Source organism: Corapipo altera, unplaced genomic scaffold (genome assembly GCF_003945725.1).
Source record: "Corapipo altera isolate COAL_440 unplaced genomic scaffold, ASM394572v1 45, whole genome shotgun sequence".
NCBI classification, from domain to species: domain Eukaryota; kingdom Metazoa; phylum Chordata; class Aves; order Passeriformes; family Pipridae; genus Corapipo; species Corapipo altera.
This window is the reverse complement of record NW_020884877.1, coordinates 24,336,012-24,354,935: the sequence shown is the minus strand read 5'-3', so window position 1 is coordinate 24,354,935 and position 18,924 is coordinate 24,336,012. Positions and strand designations below refer to the sequence as shown.

The 18,924-nt window shown below is 38.8% G+C and overlaps 1 protein-coding gene across 4 annotated transcripts in view; it reads left to right on the top strand.

The window, feature by feature from the left end:
- Positions 1-18,924, top strand: part of MYLK (myosin light chain kinase) — a 202,899-nt gene that overhangs the window by 54,540 nt on the left and 129,435 nt on the right. For all 4 annotated transcript variants that reach the window (XM_027637384.1, XM_027637383.1, XM_027637385.1 and 1 more), the window contains one exon: positions 3,295-3,452. In XM_027637384.1, the coding sequence (XP_027493185.1) occupies positions 3,295-3,452 (158 nt within the window). The remainder of the gene's footprint in view (positions 1-3,294; positions 3,453-18,924) is intronic.

Genomic DNA, 18,924 nt, shown 5'->3' with positions numbered 1-18,924 from the left:
CCGCCTTCTTTTTTTTTTTTTTTTATAATTTCATTTTGTGTAGGGCTTGGAGTTGGGCTTTAGCCACAGGACTGTTTGTCCAATGCAGTCCAGACACTGGAGCCCAGTGATGCTCGGAGCATACGTTGGATACAGTATATTTTCCAGGTGTGTGCTGGTGGCTGTTTCAGGTATTTGGTGAATTTGGCCTTGGACCATAGCCAGGTTTCTGTGGGTAAGGAGGTGTCATAGTCACCCTGTGTAAGCAGTGCACTGCATCTAAGGACAGATACTTGAGCATTTGGTGCCTATAGAAGTCCTGTGAGCATCTGCAGTGCATGGAGTTTTCTCTCTTGCTTGTTTCAGACATTACAATGGCACTGACCAAAATGGAGTTCCATTTATATGAGTGAATATCAAGTTTGACTTGGATTCTGAATGTTGGCTGTTGCGTTTTGTTTTCAATTTTACTACCCTTACAACACTATTTTTAAAACAACATTTAGGTGGTACATGCTTTTTCTGATGTTGTTTCAGTCTTGTGAACACTCTGCAAAGTTGATACAGATGCGTGGGGAAGGATATGTTTTGTTACTGGCCTCTAATGGCTTACAACTTCCCTGCAATATAGTTTGTGTTGCATTACAGTGTCTGCTGACAGGAGAAGATTTTCATAGCATCCATATTATACCTTACACACTATTGTCACTGCTGGTGATCAGAAAATTTTATTGCAGTTTTGTACTGGCAGATTGATTTGTTGTTTAAGAGTTTCACAGCTAGAAAGACATTTCACATATTAGCATTTGTAGGCTGTGGAAAGGTGTATCTTAGCAGAGGAGAAGGACAAGTGGGAAGAAAAAGTCAAGACAGTGTTTAGCTGAGCATGTTGAAAAGTGATCATCTGTGGAAAAGGATATAAAAAAAAGAAAATTAGAAATAAACTTTAAAATGGGATTTAGGCCAATTCAGAAGAGGTAAGAAGATAGAAAATTATCAGTGTCTATGTACTAAGAGGGAAAAAAGACCACAATAGATATTTATGGCAATTTGGGAAATGTTTGGTCTTAATATGTAAAGAAAAATAAATTTCAGAAATGCAGCAGTTTACAGCTGTGTAATTAATTGAAAGGCCACTGGGATAAACTGTGGTTTTAGCTGAATGGAGAACTGAATTTGGAGTCTTGTCCTTAATGAAAGAACAATTAATTGAATGAGTCATTCTCTCTCTTTTTCAGGCAAATTGTTGTTTATTACAGTGACTATAGCTGTGAGAAACTGTCACTCTTTGTCCCTTCAGGTGCTAAGTACATTTGTTAGAAGAGAAGTGAGCCTTTGATTTCACCTCTTGTCTCCAGAATACAATCAGTTACTTCCTTATTTACATGATATTGTGATTTCATACAGTTCTTTGATAAGTTAAGGTAAAAAAATAAAATTGTTTGTTTTTTTCTGTTTGTGAGTTGCTTATACTGGAAAGGGAGACATGCTGTGCTCTCAAGTGACTGAGTGCTAATACAGACATTCACTGCAAGATTAACTCTCATGTAGATGAAGGCAGAATTTCTCAGTTTAAAGCTTTGGATCAATATTAAGGAAATCATCTTTATTTCATTTCTGTATTGGTCTCAGCAATTCAAATACTAGAAACATTAGAGGATTTTCTGGGGAGTTTGATGTTGATATACAGAAATGCTAAGAGAGCATTGTGCCAGAAGAAATCTGAAGTCCACAATGTCTGGGTTCTTATGAATGAGGAAGGAGATTTCAAGCATTTTTTGAAAATCTGTGTGCATACATAATTTAACTGATATCTTGGAAGGATTTGCCTTCTAAGCTATAGTTCCTGACAACTGCATACTGCAAAGCAGAAAGCCATGCTTCCCTCACCTTAGAACCAAACACCTTCTGGAGGTGCCTCTATCTCTCTGTTGGCTGTGAGAGAGGCAAAACGTCTAACTCAGATTAAAAATCTAACTTTTAGACTACTTTCCATGAGAGAAGCTGCCCTCTGTTTTCAAAAAGTGTAGGGGTGTTTCTGTTTGTTTAATGAGCCTGTCAGGTATGTGATGTGGAAATTACATTCTCAGACTGGGTTTGCAGGTGCTTGCGTGCAACATTGGAGTGTAAGTCCTATTTAGAAATGAATGAGTTTTCTGTTCCCCTGCTCCCCAAACAGCTGCAGTCTGTCCTAAGGAAAGTATCCTTCATACAGTCAGGAATAATGTGGCCTCAGTTTAATTGATTTTTCTCTTGTTCAAATTGAAGTTTCAGTGTTTACTCAAGTATTGTTTATTGCAACTTTCACCAGAATCAGATGAATAAATATATATTCTGTCATGGTTTGGTGTGTATGGCAGAGGATTATGACTGGAAGCCCAGTGTTTTTCATTGGTTTAACATGACCTATTAGTGGGTCAAGACATTTCCCAGGAGGTTTTTTTTTTTAAAACTTGTCTATTAAATAGAAATTTTACAGTGGGGCTTCTAATTTACATAGATGATTCAAGGAATTAGAACTAGGGTCAGCTACTACTTTTTTTCCTGGAAAACATTAAATTTTACCTTTAAAAATAGAATAATTTTTGCTTTTTGTGGGAAGGATGAACTGTGCAGCAGAAGAATTACCTCTGAGGCAGATATCTGTAAAAAAAGGCCATTCTTGTAGCATTATGAAATTTGGTCTCCATGCTATTTTACTAGTCTGTGTGCTGTAAGAAGGATTTGCAGTAAAGTAGAGACTTGGAATTTCTGCAAAAGCATTTGTTCTGTACTAGCAGTACTTTACAGGGAGATATCCAGATATTTCTTAAGATCTTGAAAGCTTGGTATGAAAAATCAGATTTTCCACATTCCCGCTTGCAACTTAAATCCAGTGCAAACAGAGGTCTCTTTATTTCATAAGCACTTGTTTAACACTGGCTCTACTTTTGAGACTTATTGATTTTGGTGTATTCCAGGCCAGGAAAATCAAAGTCACGTTATGAAAATATCCTCCTGAAATAAGTTATTACCTTTTAATGCAGTTGTAAAGGATGACTTTTTGGTTAAGGCTCTGGCCTGGAACATGAAAGTTCAAGCTGAGTTCGCCTCATGACTGTGACCCTGACCACAACTGTAGCCACATCAGGCAATCTTCCTGGGTCTCGGTTCCCCTCCCAAAAAATAGCACCTGTCACCTTAGGCTGATGACTCCTGCTGTGTATACAAATACAGCACAGATATAGAACATGTGCCTGCCACTCCTCTGATTCTTGGCTGTTTCTGTAGTTAAACATCACAGCTTCTGTACTACCACTTGTTTCTCTTTTACAGTCCACATCATGGGGGATGTGCAACTGGTGACATCTACTCGAGTCTCCAAAACCTCCCTGACACTCAGCCCCCCTGTCCCTGCTGAAGCACCAGCATTTACTCTTCCTCCTCGGAATATCCGAGTGCAGCTGGGAGCCACTGCAAGATTCGAGGGGAAGGTAAGAAACAGATGATGGAAGGCTTCTCCTTTTGGTTTTGCCCTTTCCTGAAGCTGACTAGTAGACTGTAAAGACAATGATGTTGCCTCTGCAACACAGGACCTTTACTCAAGAAGAATACATGGTGTTTACCCTCCTGAGGGGACAGGAGCTTTACAGGTCTGTTTCTGTGTAGAGGAGAGTGTTCCAAAACCTAAGTATGACCTCACTGAGCATACCAGGCACTGAGTTTATTAGCAGTGGAAAACTGCTTCAAGGGCTGTCTCTAATCTCCTCCCACAATTCTACATATTCTCCTACTGCATATTCACACCCCTGCATCCTGAATCTGCCTGGTCATGGAGCTTCATGTGTGACACAAATCTAACCCTGCCACAGCACGTTCTTCCCAGCAAGGCTAGGAGTCTGTAACCAGTGTTGTGACAGTTTTGTATCTGCACCACCTGCCACAAATGTTGTTAATCTGAAATCATAAAGAGCATTTTCAGAGGAAAGATTGATTTGTCCAAGAAAACTTGTTAACCCAAAGGGTTAGTGAGCACTGGGCTGTGTGTCCCAGGTTTACCCCTTCCCTTGTGTTTGGGACATTGAACTCTGCTTCCTAGCTTCCATGTTTCTTTAATGTGTCAATCCTGTTACGTACTCTTGCTTGTTTTAGGTATCTTCCTTTCTCTTCTCTTATCCCAATTCTTTTTCCTGGAGCTGTTAGTTTTCCCTCCCAGTACTTTCAGCTTCCTTCTGTTCATGTCACACTCTGATTGCATGCTGACAGCTATGTCATCAAACTGACCACACTTTTAATCTTTGAAGTGGTGGGACTTGTCTGACGGAGGCAGGAAACTGCAACTTTACTGTAACAAAAGCAAGGGCCAAGAAGGAATTTGGGAAATTCATAACTTCTGAAACTCTAACTTAAACAGAGGGCCGGTAGAGGGCATCTGATATTTATCTTATTTGTTTATGTAAGAGCAGGCCAGGAATTGGGATTTTTCAACAGGAATCACGTAGAAAAACAGGTTTTGGAGTGTATATGAATTTTAAGTGCAAAAGCAAAACTCAGAAATAGTTATTGGATTTGATTTTTGAAGAAAAGTTGGCATTTATCATAGATGGCAAATTTCAATGAAAGTGTTTGAAACAAAGAACAGGTTTTTAATCAAACCTTCAGTAATTTATTTTTTTTAAAAAAATCACTTACTTTTAGTGTGATTTTAAGGCACCACTCAGAAACTCTTTGTGTGTATGACATTGGGCAGTCCCAATGAGCATTTCCTTTCTTACTGGTTTTATTTTTTTTTTCTTCCCATCATTGTTTCACTTTGATGCAAACACAGTGAGAAAATGGCAATGTGTTTCTGCTTTATGCCTGTGACACCTGTGCCACAATACTGTTCTAATTCCAACTGATTCTTCCAGACAACACTGCAACTGGCAATAACAGTGCAATCAAAGCTGAAGCATGTGCTAAGATTTGGGTTTACATTTCACATGTTTCCTAATTAAAAGCTCAGGTGGGATATTTCCAGTTTTTATTGCACTCCACAGAGTTTTTATTATTAAGTCAAATGGAAACAATTGTAAAATATAATGACCTACAAACTAGAGTGCCATCACTGCTTTGCATTTTTTTTTTAGATCTGGTTTTAAAGTGTTAATTTTCCAGGAATACTTATCCCCTTTTTAAAGCCACTTCGAAGGCTGGAAGAGTAAAGTCTGAGGAGATTTTTTTAGTAGATGGAAAGAAATACACAAATTCAATACTAATTAAACTGTCAAGTTGAATTTCCTTGAAGGAACAAAACTTTGATTGAAGTCCTGGGTTAGACCTGCTTTATCAAAATCTAAATTTATCTCTTCTGCCAGTTTGGTATATGAACATGGCCAAAACCTTTAATTTTCCATTCTTAAAATGGGGGTGACAGCATTAGTATTTTGTTTGAGGTCTTAGTCTAGTAACATGAGCAAGGTGAGGGGGAAGGCAAGTCCAGTTTGGAAGGATACTGTCACTTAATAACTGCAGCTGCTGAGCTTCTGTCATCTGGCTCCATCTTCAGCTGGTTAGTGCAGTGTTGCTTCTTCTGTCACTCTAGTGTTTCAGAGGTTCAGAAGAACAGTGGACCTGTTCAGAAGAACAGTTTCAGAGGGACAATCTTAACAAAAACAATTCATTAAGATTTAGTTATAGAAGTTACTCAACATACTTAGTTTTTTCTATCCTGGAAAATAGGCTACAGATGTTATGATGGGTTGTAGAAGTGTAAATATTAAACCAGACTCAGGCGAAAGGAAAATAAAAAGTTTTAAAAATGGCTAGACAGGAGCTTTTCTTCAAAGAGTTCCTCAGCAGTGGAATTGATCTTATCAGAAAGAATAAACATTTTGAGAATCCAAGACAGGATATAAATCTGATATTGTGGTGATCCTGTATTCTCATTAAGTGAACAAGGAAGAGAGGGCCCCAGAATTAAACTTTTTGGTTTTCTTTCCATCAGCATGTAAGATAAGTTGTGTGAAATGGCAATTCAAGATCAAGGAGAGTGCAGAAATTGAGAAATAGCCCCAAAACATAGGAGGTAGAAAGGAACTGGAGTTGCCTTTAATGCCTTTTTCTCTTCCTCCTGTTACCACCCTGGTTTTCTTACTAAAATCTCAGGAAGTTTATCTACATCTGATTGCAGATCTCAGTTTTCCAGTGTGACCTCAGCATAAAAGTTAAATCATCATTTTTCACAAGTATGAGTATGATTTTGGCCTGGAGCACAAACTGAGGGGTAGAAACACTTAGTAAGGCAAAGGCAAGTTACCTTCTCTAGATGCTCCCCAAATATCTGCTGCATGGACATCTCAGTTGTTCCCCACTAAATTACTGAGGTGATTTTTAGGGAAACCATTCCAGATTATTATGAAATTGTGTTATGTGTTCTCAATACCTTAGGACTTGATTGATGTACTGTTCTTAACTGCACATCATGTGTGAGGTGAACAGCTCAGGACAGTAATTCACGCCTCGTGTTAAGGCATCATAGTTTGTCTGTCAGAACCTTTAAGAAATTCCTGGAAAAGGAGAGCAGGCCAAAATGTTACCAGATTTTGTTTTAAGATGCTTCTTTCTCGGTTGTATTAAACACTAGAATATTTTTCAATGCTTTGCCATCTTAAATTGTGATTGTATATCTTAATCTTTCTATTTCTTCTGAACGCTACTGGATTTATAATGCTGAATGGCATGGTAATGAAGGAGATTCCTTCCTTTGTAGCAAATATCATGGGGGTTTCTGTGGGAAGTGTCACATGAGAGGATGGGAAAATCTTTTTCAGCCCGTAGCACTTGAATAAGCATCTGTAAATTGTCAGAGAAGGTGGTATTTTGATGCTGCTGGTAACATTTGATCAATTTGTAATCCAAGCAGAGTATCCTGTCAAAGTCTTATAGACTTTGGGTGTTCCTAAATTTTACTTTCTGAATTGGGCAGGATAGTTAATTAGAACACAGAACACATTACTATGCTGACCTACAAGTACAAGGTCATCACCCATGTATTTAGTTTAAAATTTAATTTGTTTCGGTGTCTCTCACGTTCTGAAACTCAGCTGCACTATTGCATAGCAAGGGTTAAAAACATCACAGGAGATCAATAAGGATGTAATAGTTTAATTGTACTCACTGTCAAATGAAACAAAGCTTTTAAACATCTTCATGAGTTTCACTAGCTTTTCTAACTCCCATGGGGATGGCAAGCATATACTAATGTAAGTGCTGGGCAGAAGCCCCTCGAAAGATTTTTCACTGGAATTTGCAAATCTGTACAATTTTCTTATGATGGGCAGAAGGTGGCCACAGATTTCCACAATGTTGCATGTTTTAGTGCCTACCTGATTTTATTATCCTGTTTACTGGTCTTTCAGAGACTAGAGTTTCAGTGATTTAAGACTGAAGCCTGTCTTATGTCTGAAACTCCATCCTTTTTGAGAAGACCTCCTCCTTCATATTTAGAAATTTGACTTATAAATATCGGCCAACTTTATCCTGTAAAGCTGTAACTGTTAGAAGGGAAGATACATCTCCACTACAGAACTGAGCAGTTATTTAAATGTTGCAGGATGGACTGACTCCAGCAGGGCTCTGCTCCGTGACTGCCCACATAAGGAGTCAACTCTCATCCACATTTCCCTAGTTCATGTTAAATTCTGTACAGAAAAATACTTAATGCATGCAGGTTTCTGCAGCAAACTGTTGGAGAAGCTTAGAACAAAAAATGAGAATCTTTAGTGTTCTGTAACCACTGAACCACTTTCATATGATCTTTCATAGAAACATAGAATTATAGAATGGCTTGGGTTGGAAAGGACCTTGAAGATCATCTTCCCCCCCAATTTAAACTTTGGTTCTGAGACCAATACAATAGTTTGCAGCAGGGGTTTTACCTTAAAAAATAATAAAATGAAGGTGGTTGACCAAAACAAGTATTTTTAATTGATAAATGTGTGATTAGATGCCTGCACATAATTTTGCTGAACTTAGGCAGCAATAGAATCACTACATAAAAACTACAGCATCAATACATCTGGTTCTTTATTGTAATGTCACAGAGAGTCAAGCAGTTAAAAATGACAAATCAAAGAACCATCAGTTTCCACTTAACCCTTCCCTGTCCAGAGTGATATTAACCTCTGCATTTGATTGCAGCAAGCACTTCACCTGCCTTGGTAAAATTTTTGAGAGTAATATTGATGTTCATTTGTTTTATGAGCCTAAAAAATATTTGTGCTACAGCTCTACTTGAGAGGAACAGCCAAATATCATGCTACAGACCACAGACTGTTTGCCTAGGGGTCAGGAAAGAATTTTTCTCCTTGGACAAAGCGCTGCACACTTGGCAACAGTGAAGTGTGGGTTGTCTTTCTGCTTCATGTGAACCATCATACATGGTCCATTGCAGAACCAAGATATTAAGCTACTAAATCTTCTCCTTCCATCCCCCTCCATCTAAGGGAGCTGGATGGTAAATTTTAAGGTGAGCCAGGCCAATGTCAAATCCCACTCTTTTAATGTGCTTTCTGGTTGTTCTTTTACCACCCTGCTGTTGCAACACCCTGTCTGTTTGTTCAAATCACTGAGGTCCAATGATGTGCATCAGTTTGCCAATGTCTGAGTTGCTTTTGCTGCTGATGGTTGCACAGGTACCGTTTGAAACATCCTACCTGAGAAAATGAGCTGGGATTAGGCAATGGGAAACAAGAGGCACTGGGAAGATCAATAATAATTCTGCCATCTGTTCTGAGATGGAGAGGAGACTTATTTATGTGGTGTATTAAGAGGTAAAGAATAGGGAAGCATTTCAAGAATGAAGAATGTGTTAAAGAGAAACACTCCCACAGCATTTGTAAATTCTTTCAACTGCCTGCTAAAAACTGGAAAAACTTATTTCTAACCATTTTATTTTATTGTGGATGCTGTACCAGCTTTGCATGGCAAAACCTTTGGTATCTTCTCTTAGTTTGGGGCTCAAAGCAGCAATGTGTGCTCCATTTCCAAGCCTCAGTCAGCAGGCACTCCAGAAGTAAACACTAATTACATTGTAAGCCAAGATTTCAGATGGCAGGAACTGACAGAAGCACATATCATGTCAGAGGAGGATGACATGGCACAAAATCCTTTGTCGTTGGCATGAGATGCTTGCTGTTATAAGACATACTGGGCAACCAATTGCATGAAGCTGCCAGTAGATTTGGATCTGCACTTTCTGGAGGGGTGCCTGTTCTGACTATCTGAGGAGGAAACCCAGAAAAGACCCATGTTTTCATGGGAGACAGTTGTCTGATGGAAGTGAATGCTGTGGGAAGACTTTTACTGATCTGTAAAACTAACATGCACTGTGATACTCCCAGAAACATGATACAAAATAATGAGGCATGTTTTGAGGGGAAAAGAATTGAAGAAGTTCTCCACTTGACTGGAGATTTTATTTGAGCTTTCTTTCCACAAACCACTGAGCATTCTTGGGGAAAATGTGGTGCAGTGAGGAGTTACTGAGACATTTTGTATCAGACAGACATTGGGGTATAGACAGCTGAAATAAAAAAACCCACAAAAATAAACACAAATCAGGTGGCTGTGAACAGCTTCCTGTACATTGTTCTGTTTGGATCTTCTACTGCTATGTCTCCATCCTTGGTGTAATCGACCTCCCATTATATTCATTTACCACAGTGCTGGTTTTTTATCCATACACATGTTCTCATGAGTAATGCATGCATCATCTTATTTGGTTTTACTTTACTGTATAACTCTGTATTGGCATACAGAAACAGTGTCTCAAATGACTTTCAGCTTTACACAAAGCCAAAATGGAAGTGGTTGTTCTGCTGGGAAGAGGTTAAGGTGCCACTCAACATTACTTCCCCACACAGTGTCATTCCAGAATTATTCAAAGTGTACAAGCACCCATGTGTTGACACCCATTTTCCCTGCCTTGCAAATGATATGTCCTTTGGAAAAAAATGCAGGTGTGCAAGCTGCTGCTCAAGAAATTTCTAGGTTTTAGACAGGAATGATGGCCTGTATGTTCCACTTCTACTTCTCATAAATTGATTTCATACCTGTCTGCCTTTCACCTGTGGCCGTCATAGTTAAACTTAGGGCTTTCCTGGTAGAAGTAATTAAGCATTCCTTGTGTAGTCTTTGTGCAGAGTGTATGATGATGCTCAAAATTGCTGCACTTAATACACTGTCCCATGCAACCAATCAGTGCATGTGCTGAGGAAACAGCCAATATTTCTGGATGTTTGGCAGCAAAGTTTGGTCAGACCTTTTGCAGAGTTGCTTCAATCCGCCAGGTGTTCAGAAATCCTGGACAATGCTGAATATCCTCAAATTCCACCCAGACAAAATTTCTAAGCCAGAAAGAGGCCATGACTCGGGAACACTGAACTTAGGTATCCCTATTCTGAGTTGCCATTTTTCAGGGTTGATTTTATTCTTTTGTATAATTGATCCTGTTTTCAGTAACCCACTAAACTGTGGGAGAAATGCGCTATTTGCCCCTATCCCATTTATTACTGTGTTTGCTTTCTGTCTCCTTTCCCACCTTAATTGCTTATCTACAGTCAGCTGGGGACAGGAGTTCTGCTGGTCCATGCAATGGCAGAAAGATTGGCTCCCTATTCTTGGTTGTTGTGGTACTCACTGCTGTAATTAAAGGAACATCAAGAACAATCTAATAATAATGGTAGTAAGAATAATAATAAAAGTTTTTTAGAACACTTTAATTAATGTACATATGAAAACAAAGACAATCTTATATTATTTTGTGTAGTATCCACCCAAACCAGTGTTGTTTTAACTGAAGCCAGGCCATGCATTTGTGCTGCTCTTGGTCACCACTTTTTCTTTCATTCTTTACTTTTTCTTCAATGTGTTTCCAAGTATTTTGGATTTTGAGGTGGAAGCAATTTAAATCACATGATAAGCTGACAAAAAATCTGTGTGATTTAACTGCATTTACCTGCCCCCAATTTGCACTGAGGAAGCCAACAAATTGTTGACTCTGACAAGGGTATTGTAGGTATCTGATTTGTGATCACCTGCTACTGTAATGTATTGTTGTAAAGCACGGACTTGTGTCAGCTAAAGAGGACGAGAGTGTTTATTTAAGAATTTATCTACATGGATGTCCCTAAGGTTGATTTTGAAGAACATTTACCTCATTAGTAAGGATTTCTGGACTTGCTATTTTCTATAGTAATTAAACAGAAATCAGAAAAAAAATCTTGAATTACATATTGACAAATTTCCAGAGGAAAAGGAGACATAAAATATTCATATTGTGGTGTAAAGGAGCTTCAGTCTTTTACGAAAATAATGGTGGACTAAATACCGTGACTAATGCTATCACTGTTTCGGCATGATAGCATAATAATGTCTGAAAAGGGAATAGAACAAAATCTAGTGGTTTCCCAAGAGAAAAAACAGCTAATCAGCATATCCTAAATAGCTGAACAAAAATATAATCAGAGATTGAGATCATGTAGGTCAGAGTAGAACCAGTCAGTATAATTCTTCTTATTGTTCTTGTCCCATGATGGTTAATCATGAATCTCTCAAATTTCAACAAAGTCTTATGAGGTTCTTCAGTTCTGCTTTTTATTTGAAAAATATCATCATCTTTTCCAGACTAGTCTCCCTTGCTCCTCTGGGTCAGTGCACAAGTCTTTGTTGTGGTCAATTCCACTGGCAATAAAACTCATCGTGTAACATTATGCTTTCTTATTTAAGTAAATGGTCTTAGCAGTACATGAAACAAGACTTCAACTTAACATAACGATGTTTTAAATTTGATTTTTTTGGGAATTGTGCATTTCATGGTCATAATATGTTTAAAGGTTAAAAAAGACCTAGTAAATGCAAGTGTGTGAGTAGTTGACTTTCTTTTCCTTGCCCTGCAATAGCCCATAGTGGTGTGAGAGGGATGAAAAAGTGGGGAAAGTATTTTGGTTGATTTTTTTTTCTTCCAGAAATATGCCCCTATCTTAATTTTTGTTTTTCTAGCTCACCCAATAGGTAGAACAGAATGCTTACCATCAAGCAGGCATTTGGCTAACTAGTAATATTTTTGCCTTCTGCCATCATAAGGAAGGCTTAAATTCACTCCAGGCCCTTGTCTCCATCTGGGTGATGAAACCACAAAGGTCAGGGAGGGGCTCAGTGCCACATATAAGAATGAGAGCCCCACCTAAAATAGGTATGCATTTGACTGTCTGTAAATGTGTCCTTTAGAGTTTGCACCAAATGACACCAGGTCATAATTTTGATGCAGGAAAAGAAGGTAGTCATTAATAGCTAGCAAGCATGATGCATTCAGAATCTCTGCAGAAGGCCACATGTGGAGAAGGTTTATAATCAAAACACATCATTACTCATTGTGGTTTTGCTCAGTCCACACTCATTCCAGCACCTGGACTCCAAAGCTAAAAATTTCTGCTTTTGACATGTTGCTTGGCTCTGTTCACTCATGGATGCAGTATGAAGTTCGGAAACCTACTGGGCAAAACCAGACAACATCATTTTTTTTCCGTGTAACATCTGGACTCCCTAGTATCTAAGTGCATGCTGAACAGCAAGAAACATTGCTGTGAATCGTGTACAGCTGAATCCATTAATGAAGGGGAGAAACCAGTCTGTCTGACAGGGAGCAGGGAGGGCTGGCTGCTCCCCAGAGGAGTGTGAGCCAGGAGCTGAGGAGGAGCCACACACGGGCTGTGCCATCACCAGCTGGGCACAGTCCCACAGGCTCTGCACACAGCAGGCAGTGCCATGGGCTCTGACAGGGTCTACTGATGGTCCCAGACATGGCAAGCAATGAACTGGGTTCAGGATTCCGAAAGCAGATACAATCAGGAGCAAAAGTAGGCAAGGCCAGATTGTCCTTCCATAGGCGCCCAGTTCAGCTTTTAGTGTTCAGTCTGTAACACATTATCTGGTTACTGGAGGTTTCTGCATTTCTAGCAAGGGCCTGAAACAGCACCTGATTTTGTACCTAAGGTGCCAAGAGCTCGTTGTTCAGTGTAGCTGGGGGACAAACCTGCCTTCATCAAGATTTTTAAGCCAAAAGTCAGCTTTGAGCCAGTTCATAGTTCAGCATCCCATGTGAATATACATCTCTGTGTTCTTCTCTTATGTTGGGGAAATAACCTTTGGAAGAGGAAAGATGTTGATGTGTTGGGGTAGTGTGTGATGAGGGAGACACTGCTACTCCTATTGCAGTCAGAGATTATATGTCAAAGCTCTCTGCATTAGCTGGAGCCAGAAAATCAAGGCATTCCACTGATGGGAATGTCCCTGAGGTGACTCTTCCAGTATAAGGGCTTGGAATTGCTTGCCTTAATGTGTTAACTTTATTCTAGGAGACCTGACAACCAAGTTGGGAATTAAATCATGTTTGTTGACTCACAAGTTGGTGACTTGACCTCTGAGCTAGCCATCCCACATGAAGAATATGTTGTAGTGAGAGTCTAGAGATGATCTAAGCTCTTATGCCTTTATTCTTCAAAGGAGTTTTAGGAATAGACATAGCGGAAACCTGGAAATCTTCCATTTTCAAAAAAAAAATCTAGGCTTTCTGGTGATGAAGACAGCTTTATTCTCTGTAAGTCAGTGCATCGCTGTAAACCTGTAGCCAGACAGAACAAAGCAATTCTTGTCTTCTGAAAATACTATGGCTAAAACTGGTACAAATTCAAAGTCAGCTTTGCATTGTTTTATTGCTTATATGGAGACCGTTGTAATTCAGATGAAGAATGAGGCAAAACGGAAAAATAAGTTATTTTATGTTTCTTTCTGAATTTTCCTTATTTTTCTGCCCCTTTTCAAAATACTGTGGTAAATGTTACTCTACAGAAATAGCATTTATTATAAACACAACGGCTTAGCTTGCTAAAATACTAATTAAAAGCCATACTTCATGCCAAGTGCAATGTATACAAGAACTTCTCATTTGAAGATGTCAACAATCTCCACACATAGCCCAAAGAAAATAGAGAAGCAAAGACTGACAAATTAAATAGTTTTGCTCATGGTTATTTGCCTTTTGGCAACAGAATATTGAGATTATTTCATCCAGCTCTGCACTTTCTCAACTCATGTTGAATCAGAATGGTAATTTTCCTCTAGCTGCATAGTAGAGTCAAATTGGAACTCTGTGGCTTGAGAGTTTGCCATTCTTTCCATGTGCCCCATTATACGCCAGCAAACCTATAGTTATGGTGCATGTATTATTTAAATTGTTTTTGCAAAGCTTAGGATATTAATGTAGTGCACACTGTTTTGTAGAAGGTTTGTAAATGCACCCACACACATGGTAGTACCTGAAATCTAACTCATTTATATCATACTCCCATACTGGTAAACAGAGATAATGAATTATAAATAATTATTAAAAAAAAATAAAGTGAATAAAGAATTTTTCTGTTCTGTGAACACCCTGAAACAAGAGTTCAATATGCTTAAGCTTGATTATTTTTGTCTATATGAGTTCTGGTGTTCCCTTATAAACGAATAACTCAGCAGTTCGTCTCTGCAGGGAGGCAAATATAAATATTTCAAAACAAACTTATGCTAAAAGCCAAGGCACTAGAAGAAAAATTATGATAAAATCTTGGAAATACAGATTAAAGAACTATGGAAAATGGTATTGATTTTTGCTTATTTCATGGTACCACTTAAACAGCCTAATTCAAGTAGAGGCCTAGTGTATGTCTGTGGATGGTATTTAACACATATACAGGCCAGAGTAGAGTTGGATCCTTCTTTGCTGGCCTTCCTAGCTAAAGGAACAGAGGAAATAGTCATTGTTACCTCCTTGGCATTTGTGTGGGGTACTGAGACATGGTGAGAGTTATTGGCTTGTGCAAGATCACGCAGATATACATGCTTGGATTCAGAGCTGAACTGCGGTGTTCCAGAGGTTCCATTCCCACCCAGTACCTTAGACACAAATCTATTCTTCTTGGAGATAAATAGCTTCTGATTTTGGAAGAGAAAGTTAAGATTTGCAATAGGTGTGAATATCACAGCTATTTAGGTGACTGCTGATGGACTAAGGGCATCACCTTTTCAATGCCAGAATTAGGTCCTCAGAGTCTTGACACAAAGCTCGTTTGTTGGGATCTGCTAATGGATGGAAGTGTAGACAAAGATTTGTCTGCACGGGAGACTATTACACAGCCACAGGTTTAATGGAAAACACTGTTGGATTTGTTCAAACCTCTCAATAGCAACGCCAGCAACGGCAGTGAAGTGGAGCTCTGTTGAAAGCATAAGCAGAGTAAGCATTTCTTCCGCAACCCAAACAAATGGAGCTACTTTTGAGTGCACGTGTGTGTTTCTCTTACCAAGATCACAGCAATTTCAGTTTTGAGAGAAAGCATTAGAAAGAAGAGGCGAGCCCACAAACTTTCTCTTGAACTCAACATGTCTATAAATATTTATCCTGAACTGTTGAACTAGAAATTTATAGCCACATCAATTTGTACTTAGTATTTCAGTTAGTGCTTTGAGGGCTTTTCCTTTTAAACAGTTGTTGCTCAGCCCTTCATTTTTATTTTTATTTTAAACACAGCCATTCATACATTGTACTATCTGAATTACCTCTCCTAAGCTGTTATTAAAAAGTGTATGTGTGTATTTGGGAAAGCTTATAGATTTTACAGATTATTACAGGATGAAAGACAGTTGCTAACGAACAGCTGATGTTCCACAATAGGATTTTGTATGGAAGTCTTAATTGTTTAATGCATGGCCATAAGTTGCACATAGTGGAACAAACAGTGCAATGAGAAATGCTAGTTGTCTAATGTATTTAAATCTTCACAATCCAGCATTGCATTTTGTATCTCTTTGTAATCACATCAGTTGTACTTTTTAATGAAGTTTAAAACAAATGGCACTTCTCAGCCCCCCCAGGAAGCACTAACAAAGCAGTTCAAAGAACTGAGGAGAGTTTTTGTAGCATATCCAGAGCACAGCCTTCACCAGCAGCATTCGTCACTCTCAGCAGACAGCCTTTAAATGCACATGCAACTGTGCAGGCAACTCAGCAACAAAGTTTTAGCATTCTCTGTGACCATGGCCAAGCTCCTGAATTGCAGGAAATAAATCTTGTCTGGTTGGAACCTGAGAGCATGTTCATTCAGAGCACAGAGTGTTTGTTACCACTTTACATTCCAGATGTGGATTGCTGCCCTTAATTATGGCTTTCATAGCTTTAAACATATTTGCCAGTAGCTGTGTGTTTGGGCACAGAATGAAAGCATATATTTTTTCTTTTTTTAATTAATTTTCCACAATGGGTCATGCATACTGTGTGTGCTCATGTAAATTTGTAGAGATTCCTTATCTGTTGATAGCATGTACTGATAGGATGTACTGATACTGAATCCCTAAAAACAACATCCCTAAGCTAGGAAAGTATGAACCTCATTTGTTCAGTGGCATAGTTCCTACAAGAAGACAGGACCACTAGTATTCAGTGACATGTAAAATAAATTCATGTCCCATTAAGACAGAAACTTCACATCAGTAAGTTAAAAAAACAAAGTCTTTCAGTCTTCCAGAAATAATATGCAAAGGAAAAATAATTTTTGCAAGTTTTACTGCGGTCAATGATGAACATTCTCTTTAGAATAAAAAGAAACAGAGTGGATTGTCGTCTTTGAAAAGTGTCTGCCAATTCAAACCCCAAATATTATTGTTATGAAGGGATTCTTGCTCTGAAAATAATTGATGCTGTTTGGTTGTGCTTCTTTTGTGTGGTATCAAGAGAGTCTTTTGACATGATACTGTCCCAGTATCAAGCTGTGGCTCAAAGCATCTGGATTCTGTGATCAGTTTTGTGAGGTAAAACAGCAAATTGTTTACAGTTTCTAAATGGGGGCATGCACATATTTTGCTAATGACAGAGCAAAATATTGGTGTTCATTTCATCCTGTACTTGTTCAGGGGGCTTCCTTGTGCTGATGCTTGGTCTAAACAACCATTGTCCACCTTTCTGAATTGTTATTGAATGAAGAATGAATGAAGGATTCACAACTGAAAGTAAAAATGTGCATCAAGTTTCAAAAACTAAGCTTTTGGTGGTGGGAAGAGAGGAGACAACTTCCCAAAAATTTATTATTATTGTGTTAAACTGTTTTATGTTTCAATGTTCTACTGCTGCCAAGCAAAATTTATGAACAAAAGTAGTGGCAAACACAGGAAATGAGGCTGTCCTGTTGAACTGGAAATGAATGAACTGCTCCTGTTCTGAAACCTCTCACAACAAAGTGAAACTCTGGTCTGATTTCTCAAAATCCTGTAGCAAAGGTTGCTGCTGCTCTGAAATGAGCACTGGACCTACCAGGAAACTTCTGAAATTCTCCTAAACTCATGGCTACTGACTTAAAGCAGCTGCTTCATTTAGTAATATTTCATGGACATCTTGAGTCAGAATCACCAGAGCTGGGAGGATAGAGCAAGAGAGCAAATTTTATGAGGTTTAGTGGGCTGTGTGGAACAACTAGCAAGAGCCTTATTTCCATTCTGCAGCCACAGTTTTTTTCCTTTGAAGTCCTTTACATCCTTACAGCATAATCCTAAGTGACCCTTAACCATGCATTAGGTCAGCTATTTCTTTGCAATTTTTTAGCATTTTAAGCTACTCAGGACCTCACAAAATGTATCACCTTTTAAAAGTTGGTCCGTGGGAAGAAAGCGGGAAGAAAGCTTCATCTTTGCAGTTTGCCTTATTTTTTTGCTTTGAGGAGATACACAGAACCAGAGAAAATTCTCATTAAAATTGATGAGAGTTTCATCTAAGAGAGGGCTTCTAAGTTTATCTTCCATGTTTTGTAGAGAGCTCTTGTGCTTGCCCTTGCCTTTCAAATCTTTTTGGCCTATACATGTGGCATCATTGAAGTTATTGAGGGCTGACAGAACCGTATCTTAGTAAGTTGCTCACATTCTGCTGTGGCAGTGACTTAATTCTCTTATTTGTAACACTATTTTACATGGTTCTCATTTTGCTGCCAAGACTCTGGACCTATTCTGTCTGGATCCTCTTTACTGTTCACTCAATACTATGCTCTTTGATATTTGTATACAAACACATTCTGTTATTATTTGTGGTAAGAAGAGCAGTGGCCCCCCTGTGCTGCAGCTGCCTTTCAGTCTTTGCATTGATTCCTGCAATAGCAAATTTGTTGGCAAGGAGGAAATATGGCCAGATTATTTTGATCTAACCTTACCAAATATGGAAACTAAGCTCCTTTTAGTGTGCGTTTGACAAAGTCTGAGTGTCTCCATGTCTCAGATCCTCGGCTGTGAAGTTATGAAGTCAAAGTTACACTTTCCTGAGTGACAGCTACCTATTTCAGAACTGAAATTGTCTTCAGTTTGTACAAAACTCAGTTTCCTGCACGCTCCTACTTTGATAAAATGCCAGAATTTTACCACTTTGCAGAGACCTTGTCAAGTTTGTGCGTCAGGATGGCATCTGGGTGGCATTGGCGGAAATAGCCTAAGCTTTCTCCTAGTCTTTATCCAAGGTTTATGGTACCTGTTTGGTTTTGAATTGGCAGCCTAGGGAAACCTTTTTAAAAATGGGGAAAATCAGACAATGACTAAATTTAAATATAGAACTAAAGATGGACAGAGATTCAGTCTATTTATAATCCCATATTAAGTTTAGAAAACCTGTACTTACAGGAAAAAAGGTCCAGGTGGGTCTGTGGGTGGTTAGCATAAAACTCTTGTCATGCACTTAATGGCTACAGGTCAGCTGGCTACAGTATGAGGAAAGTAAAAAGGCAGATGTTGCTACTGGTAGAAAGATTTACTAAAGCTCCATCAGAACAGCTCTGCCACTCTGAGACAGCAACATCTGTGTGAAAATGCCCCCATTAGTGTAACAGAGGTTTACAGCCTCTGGTTCAGTTGCTG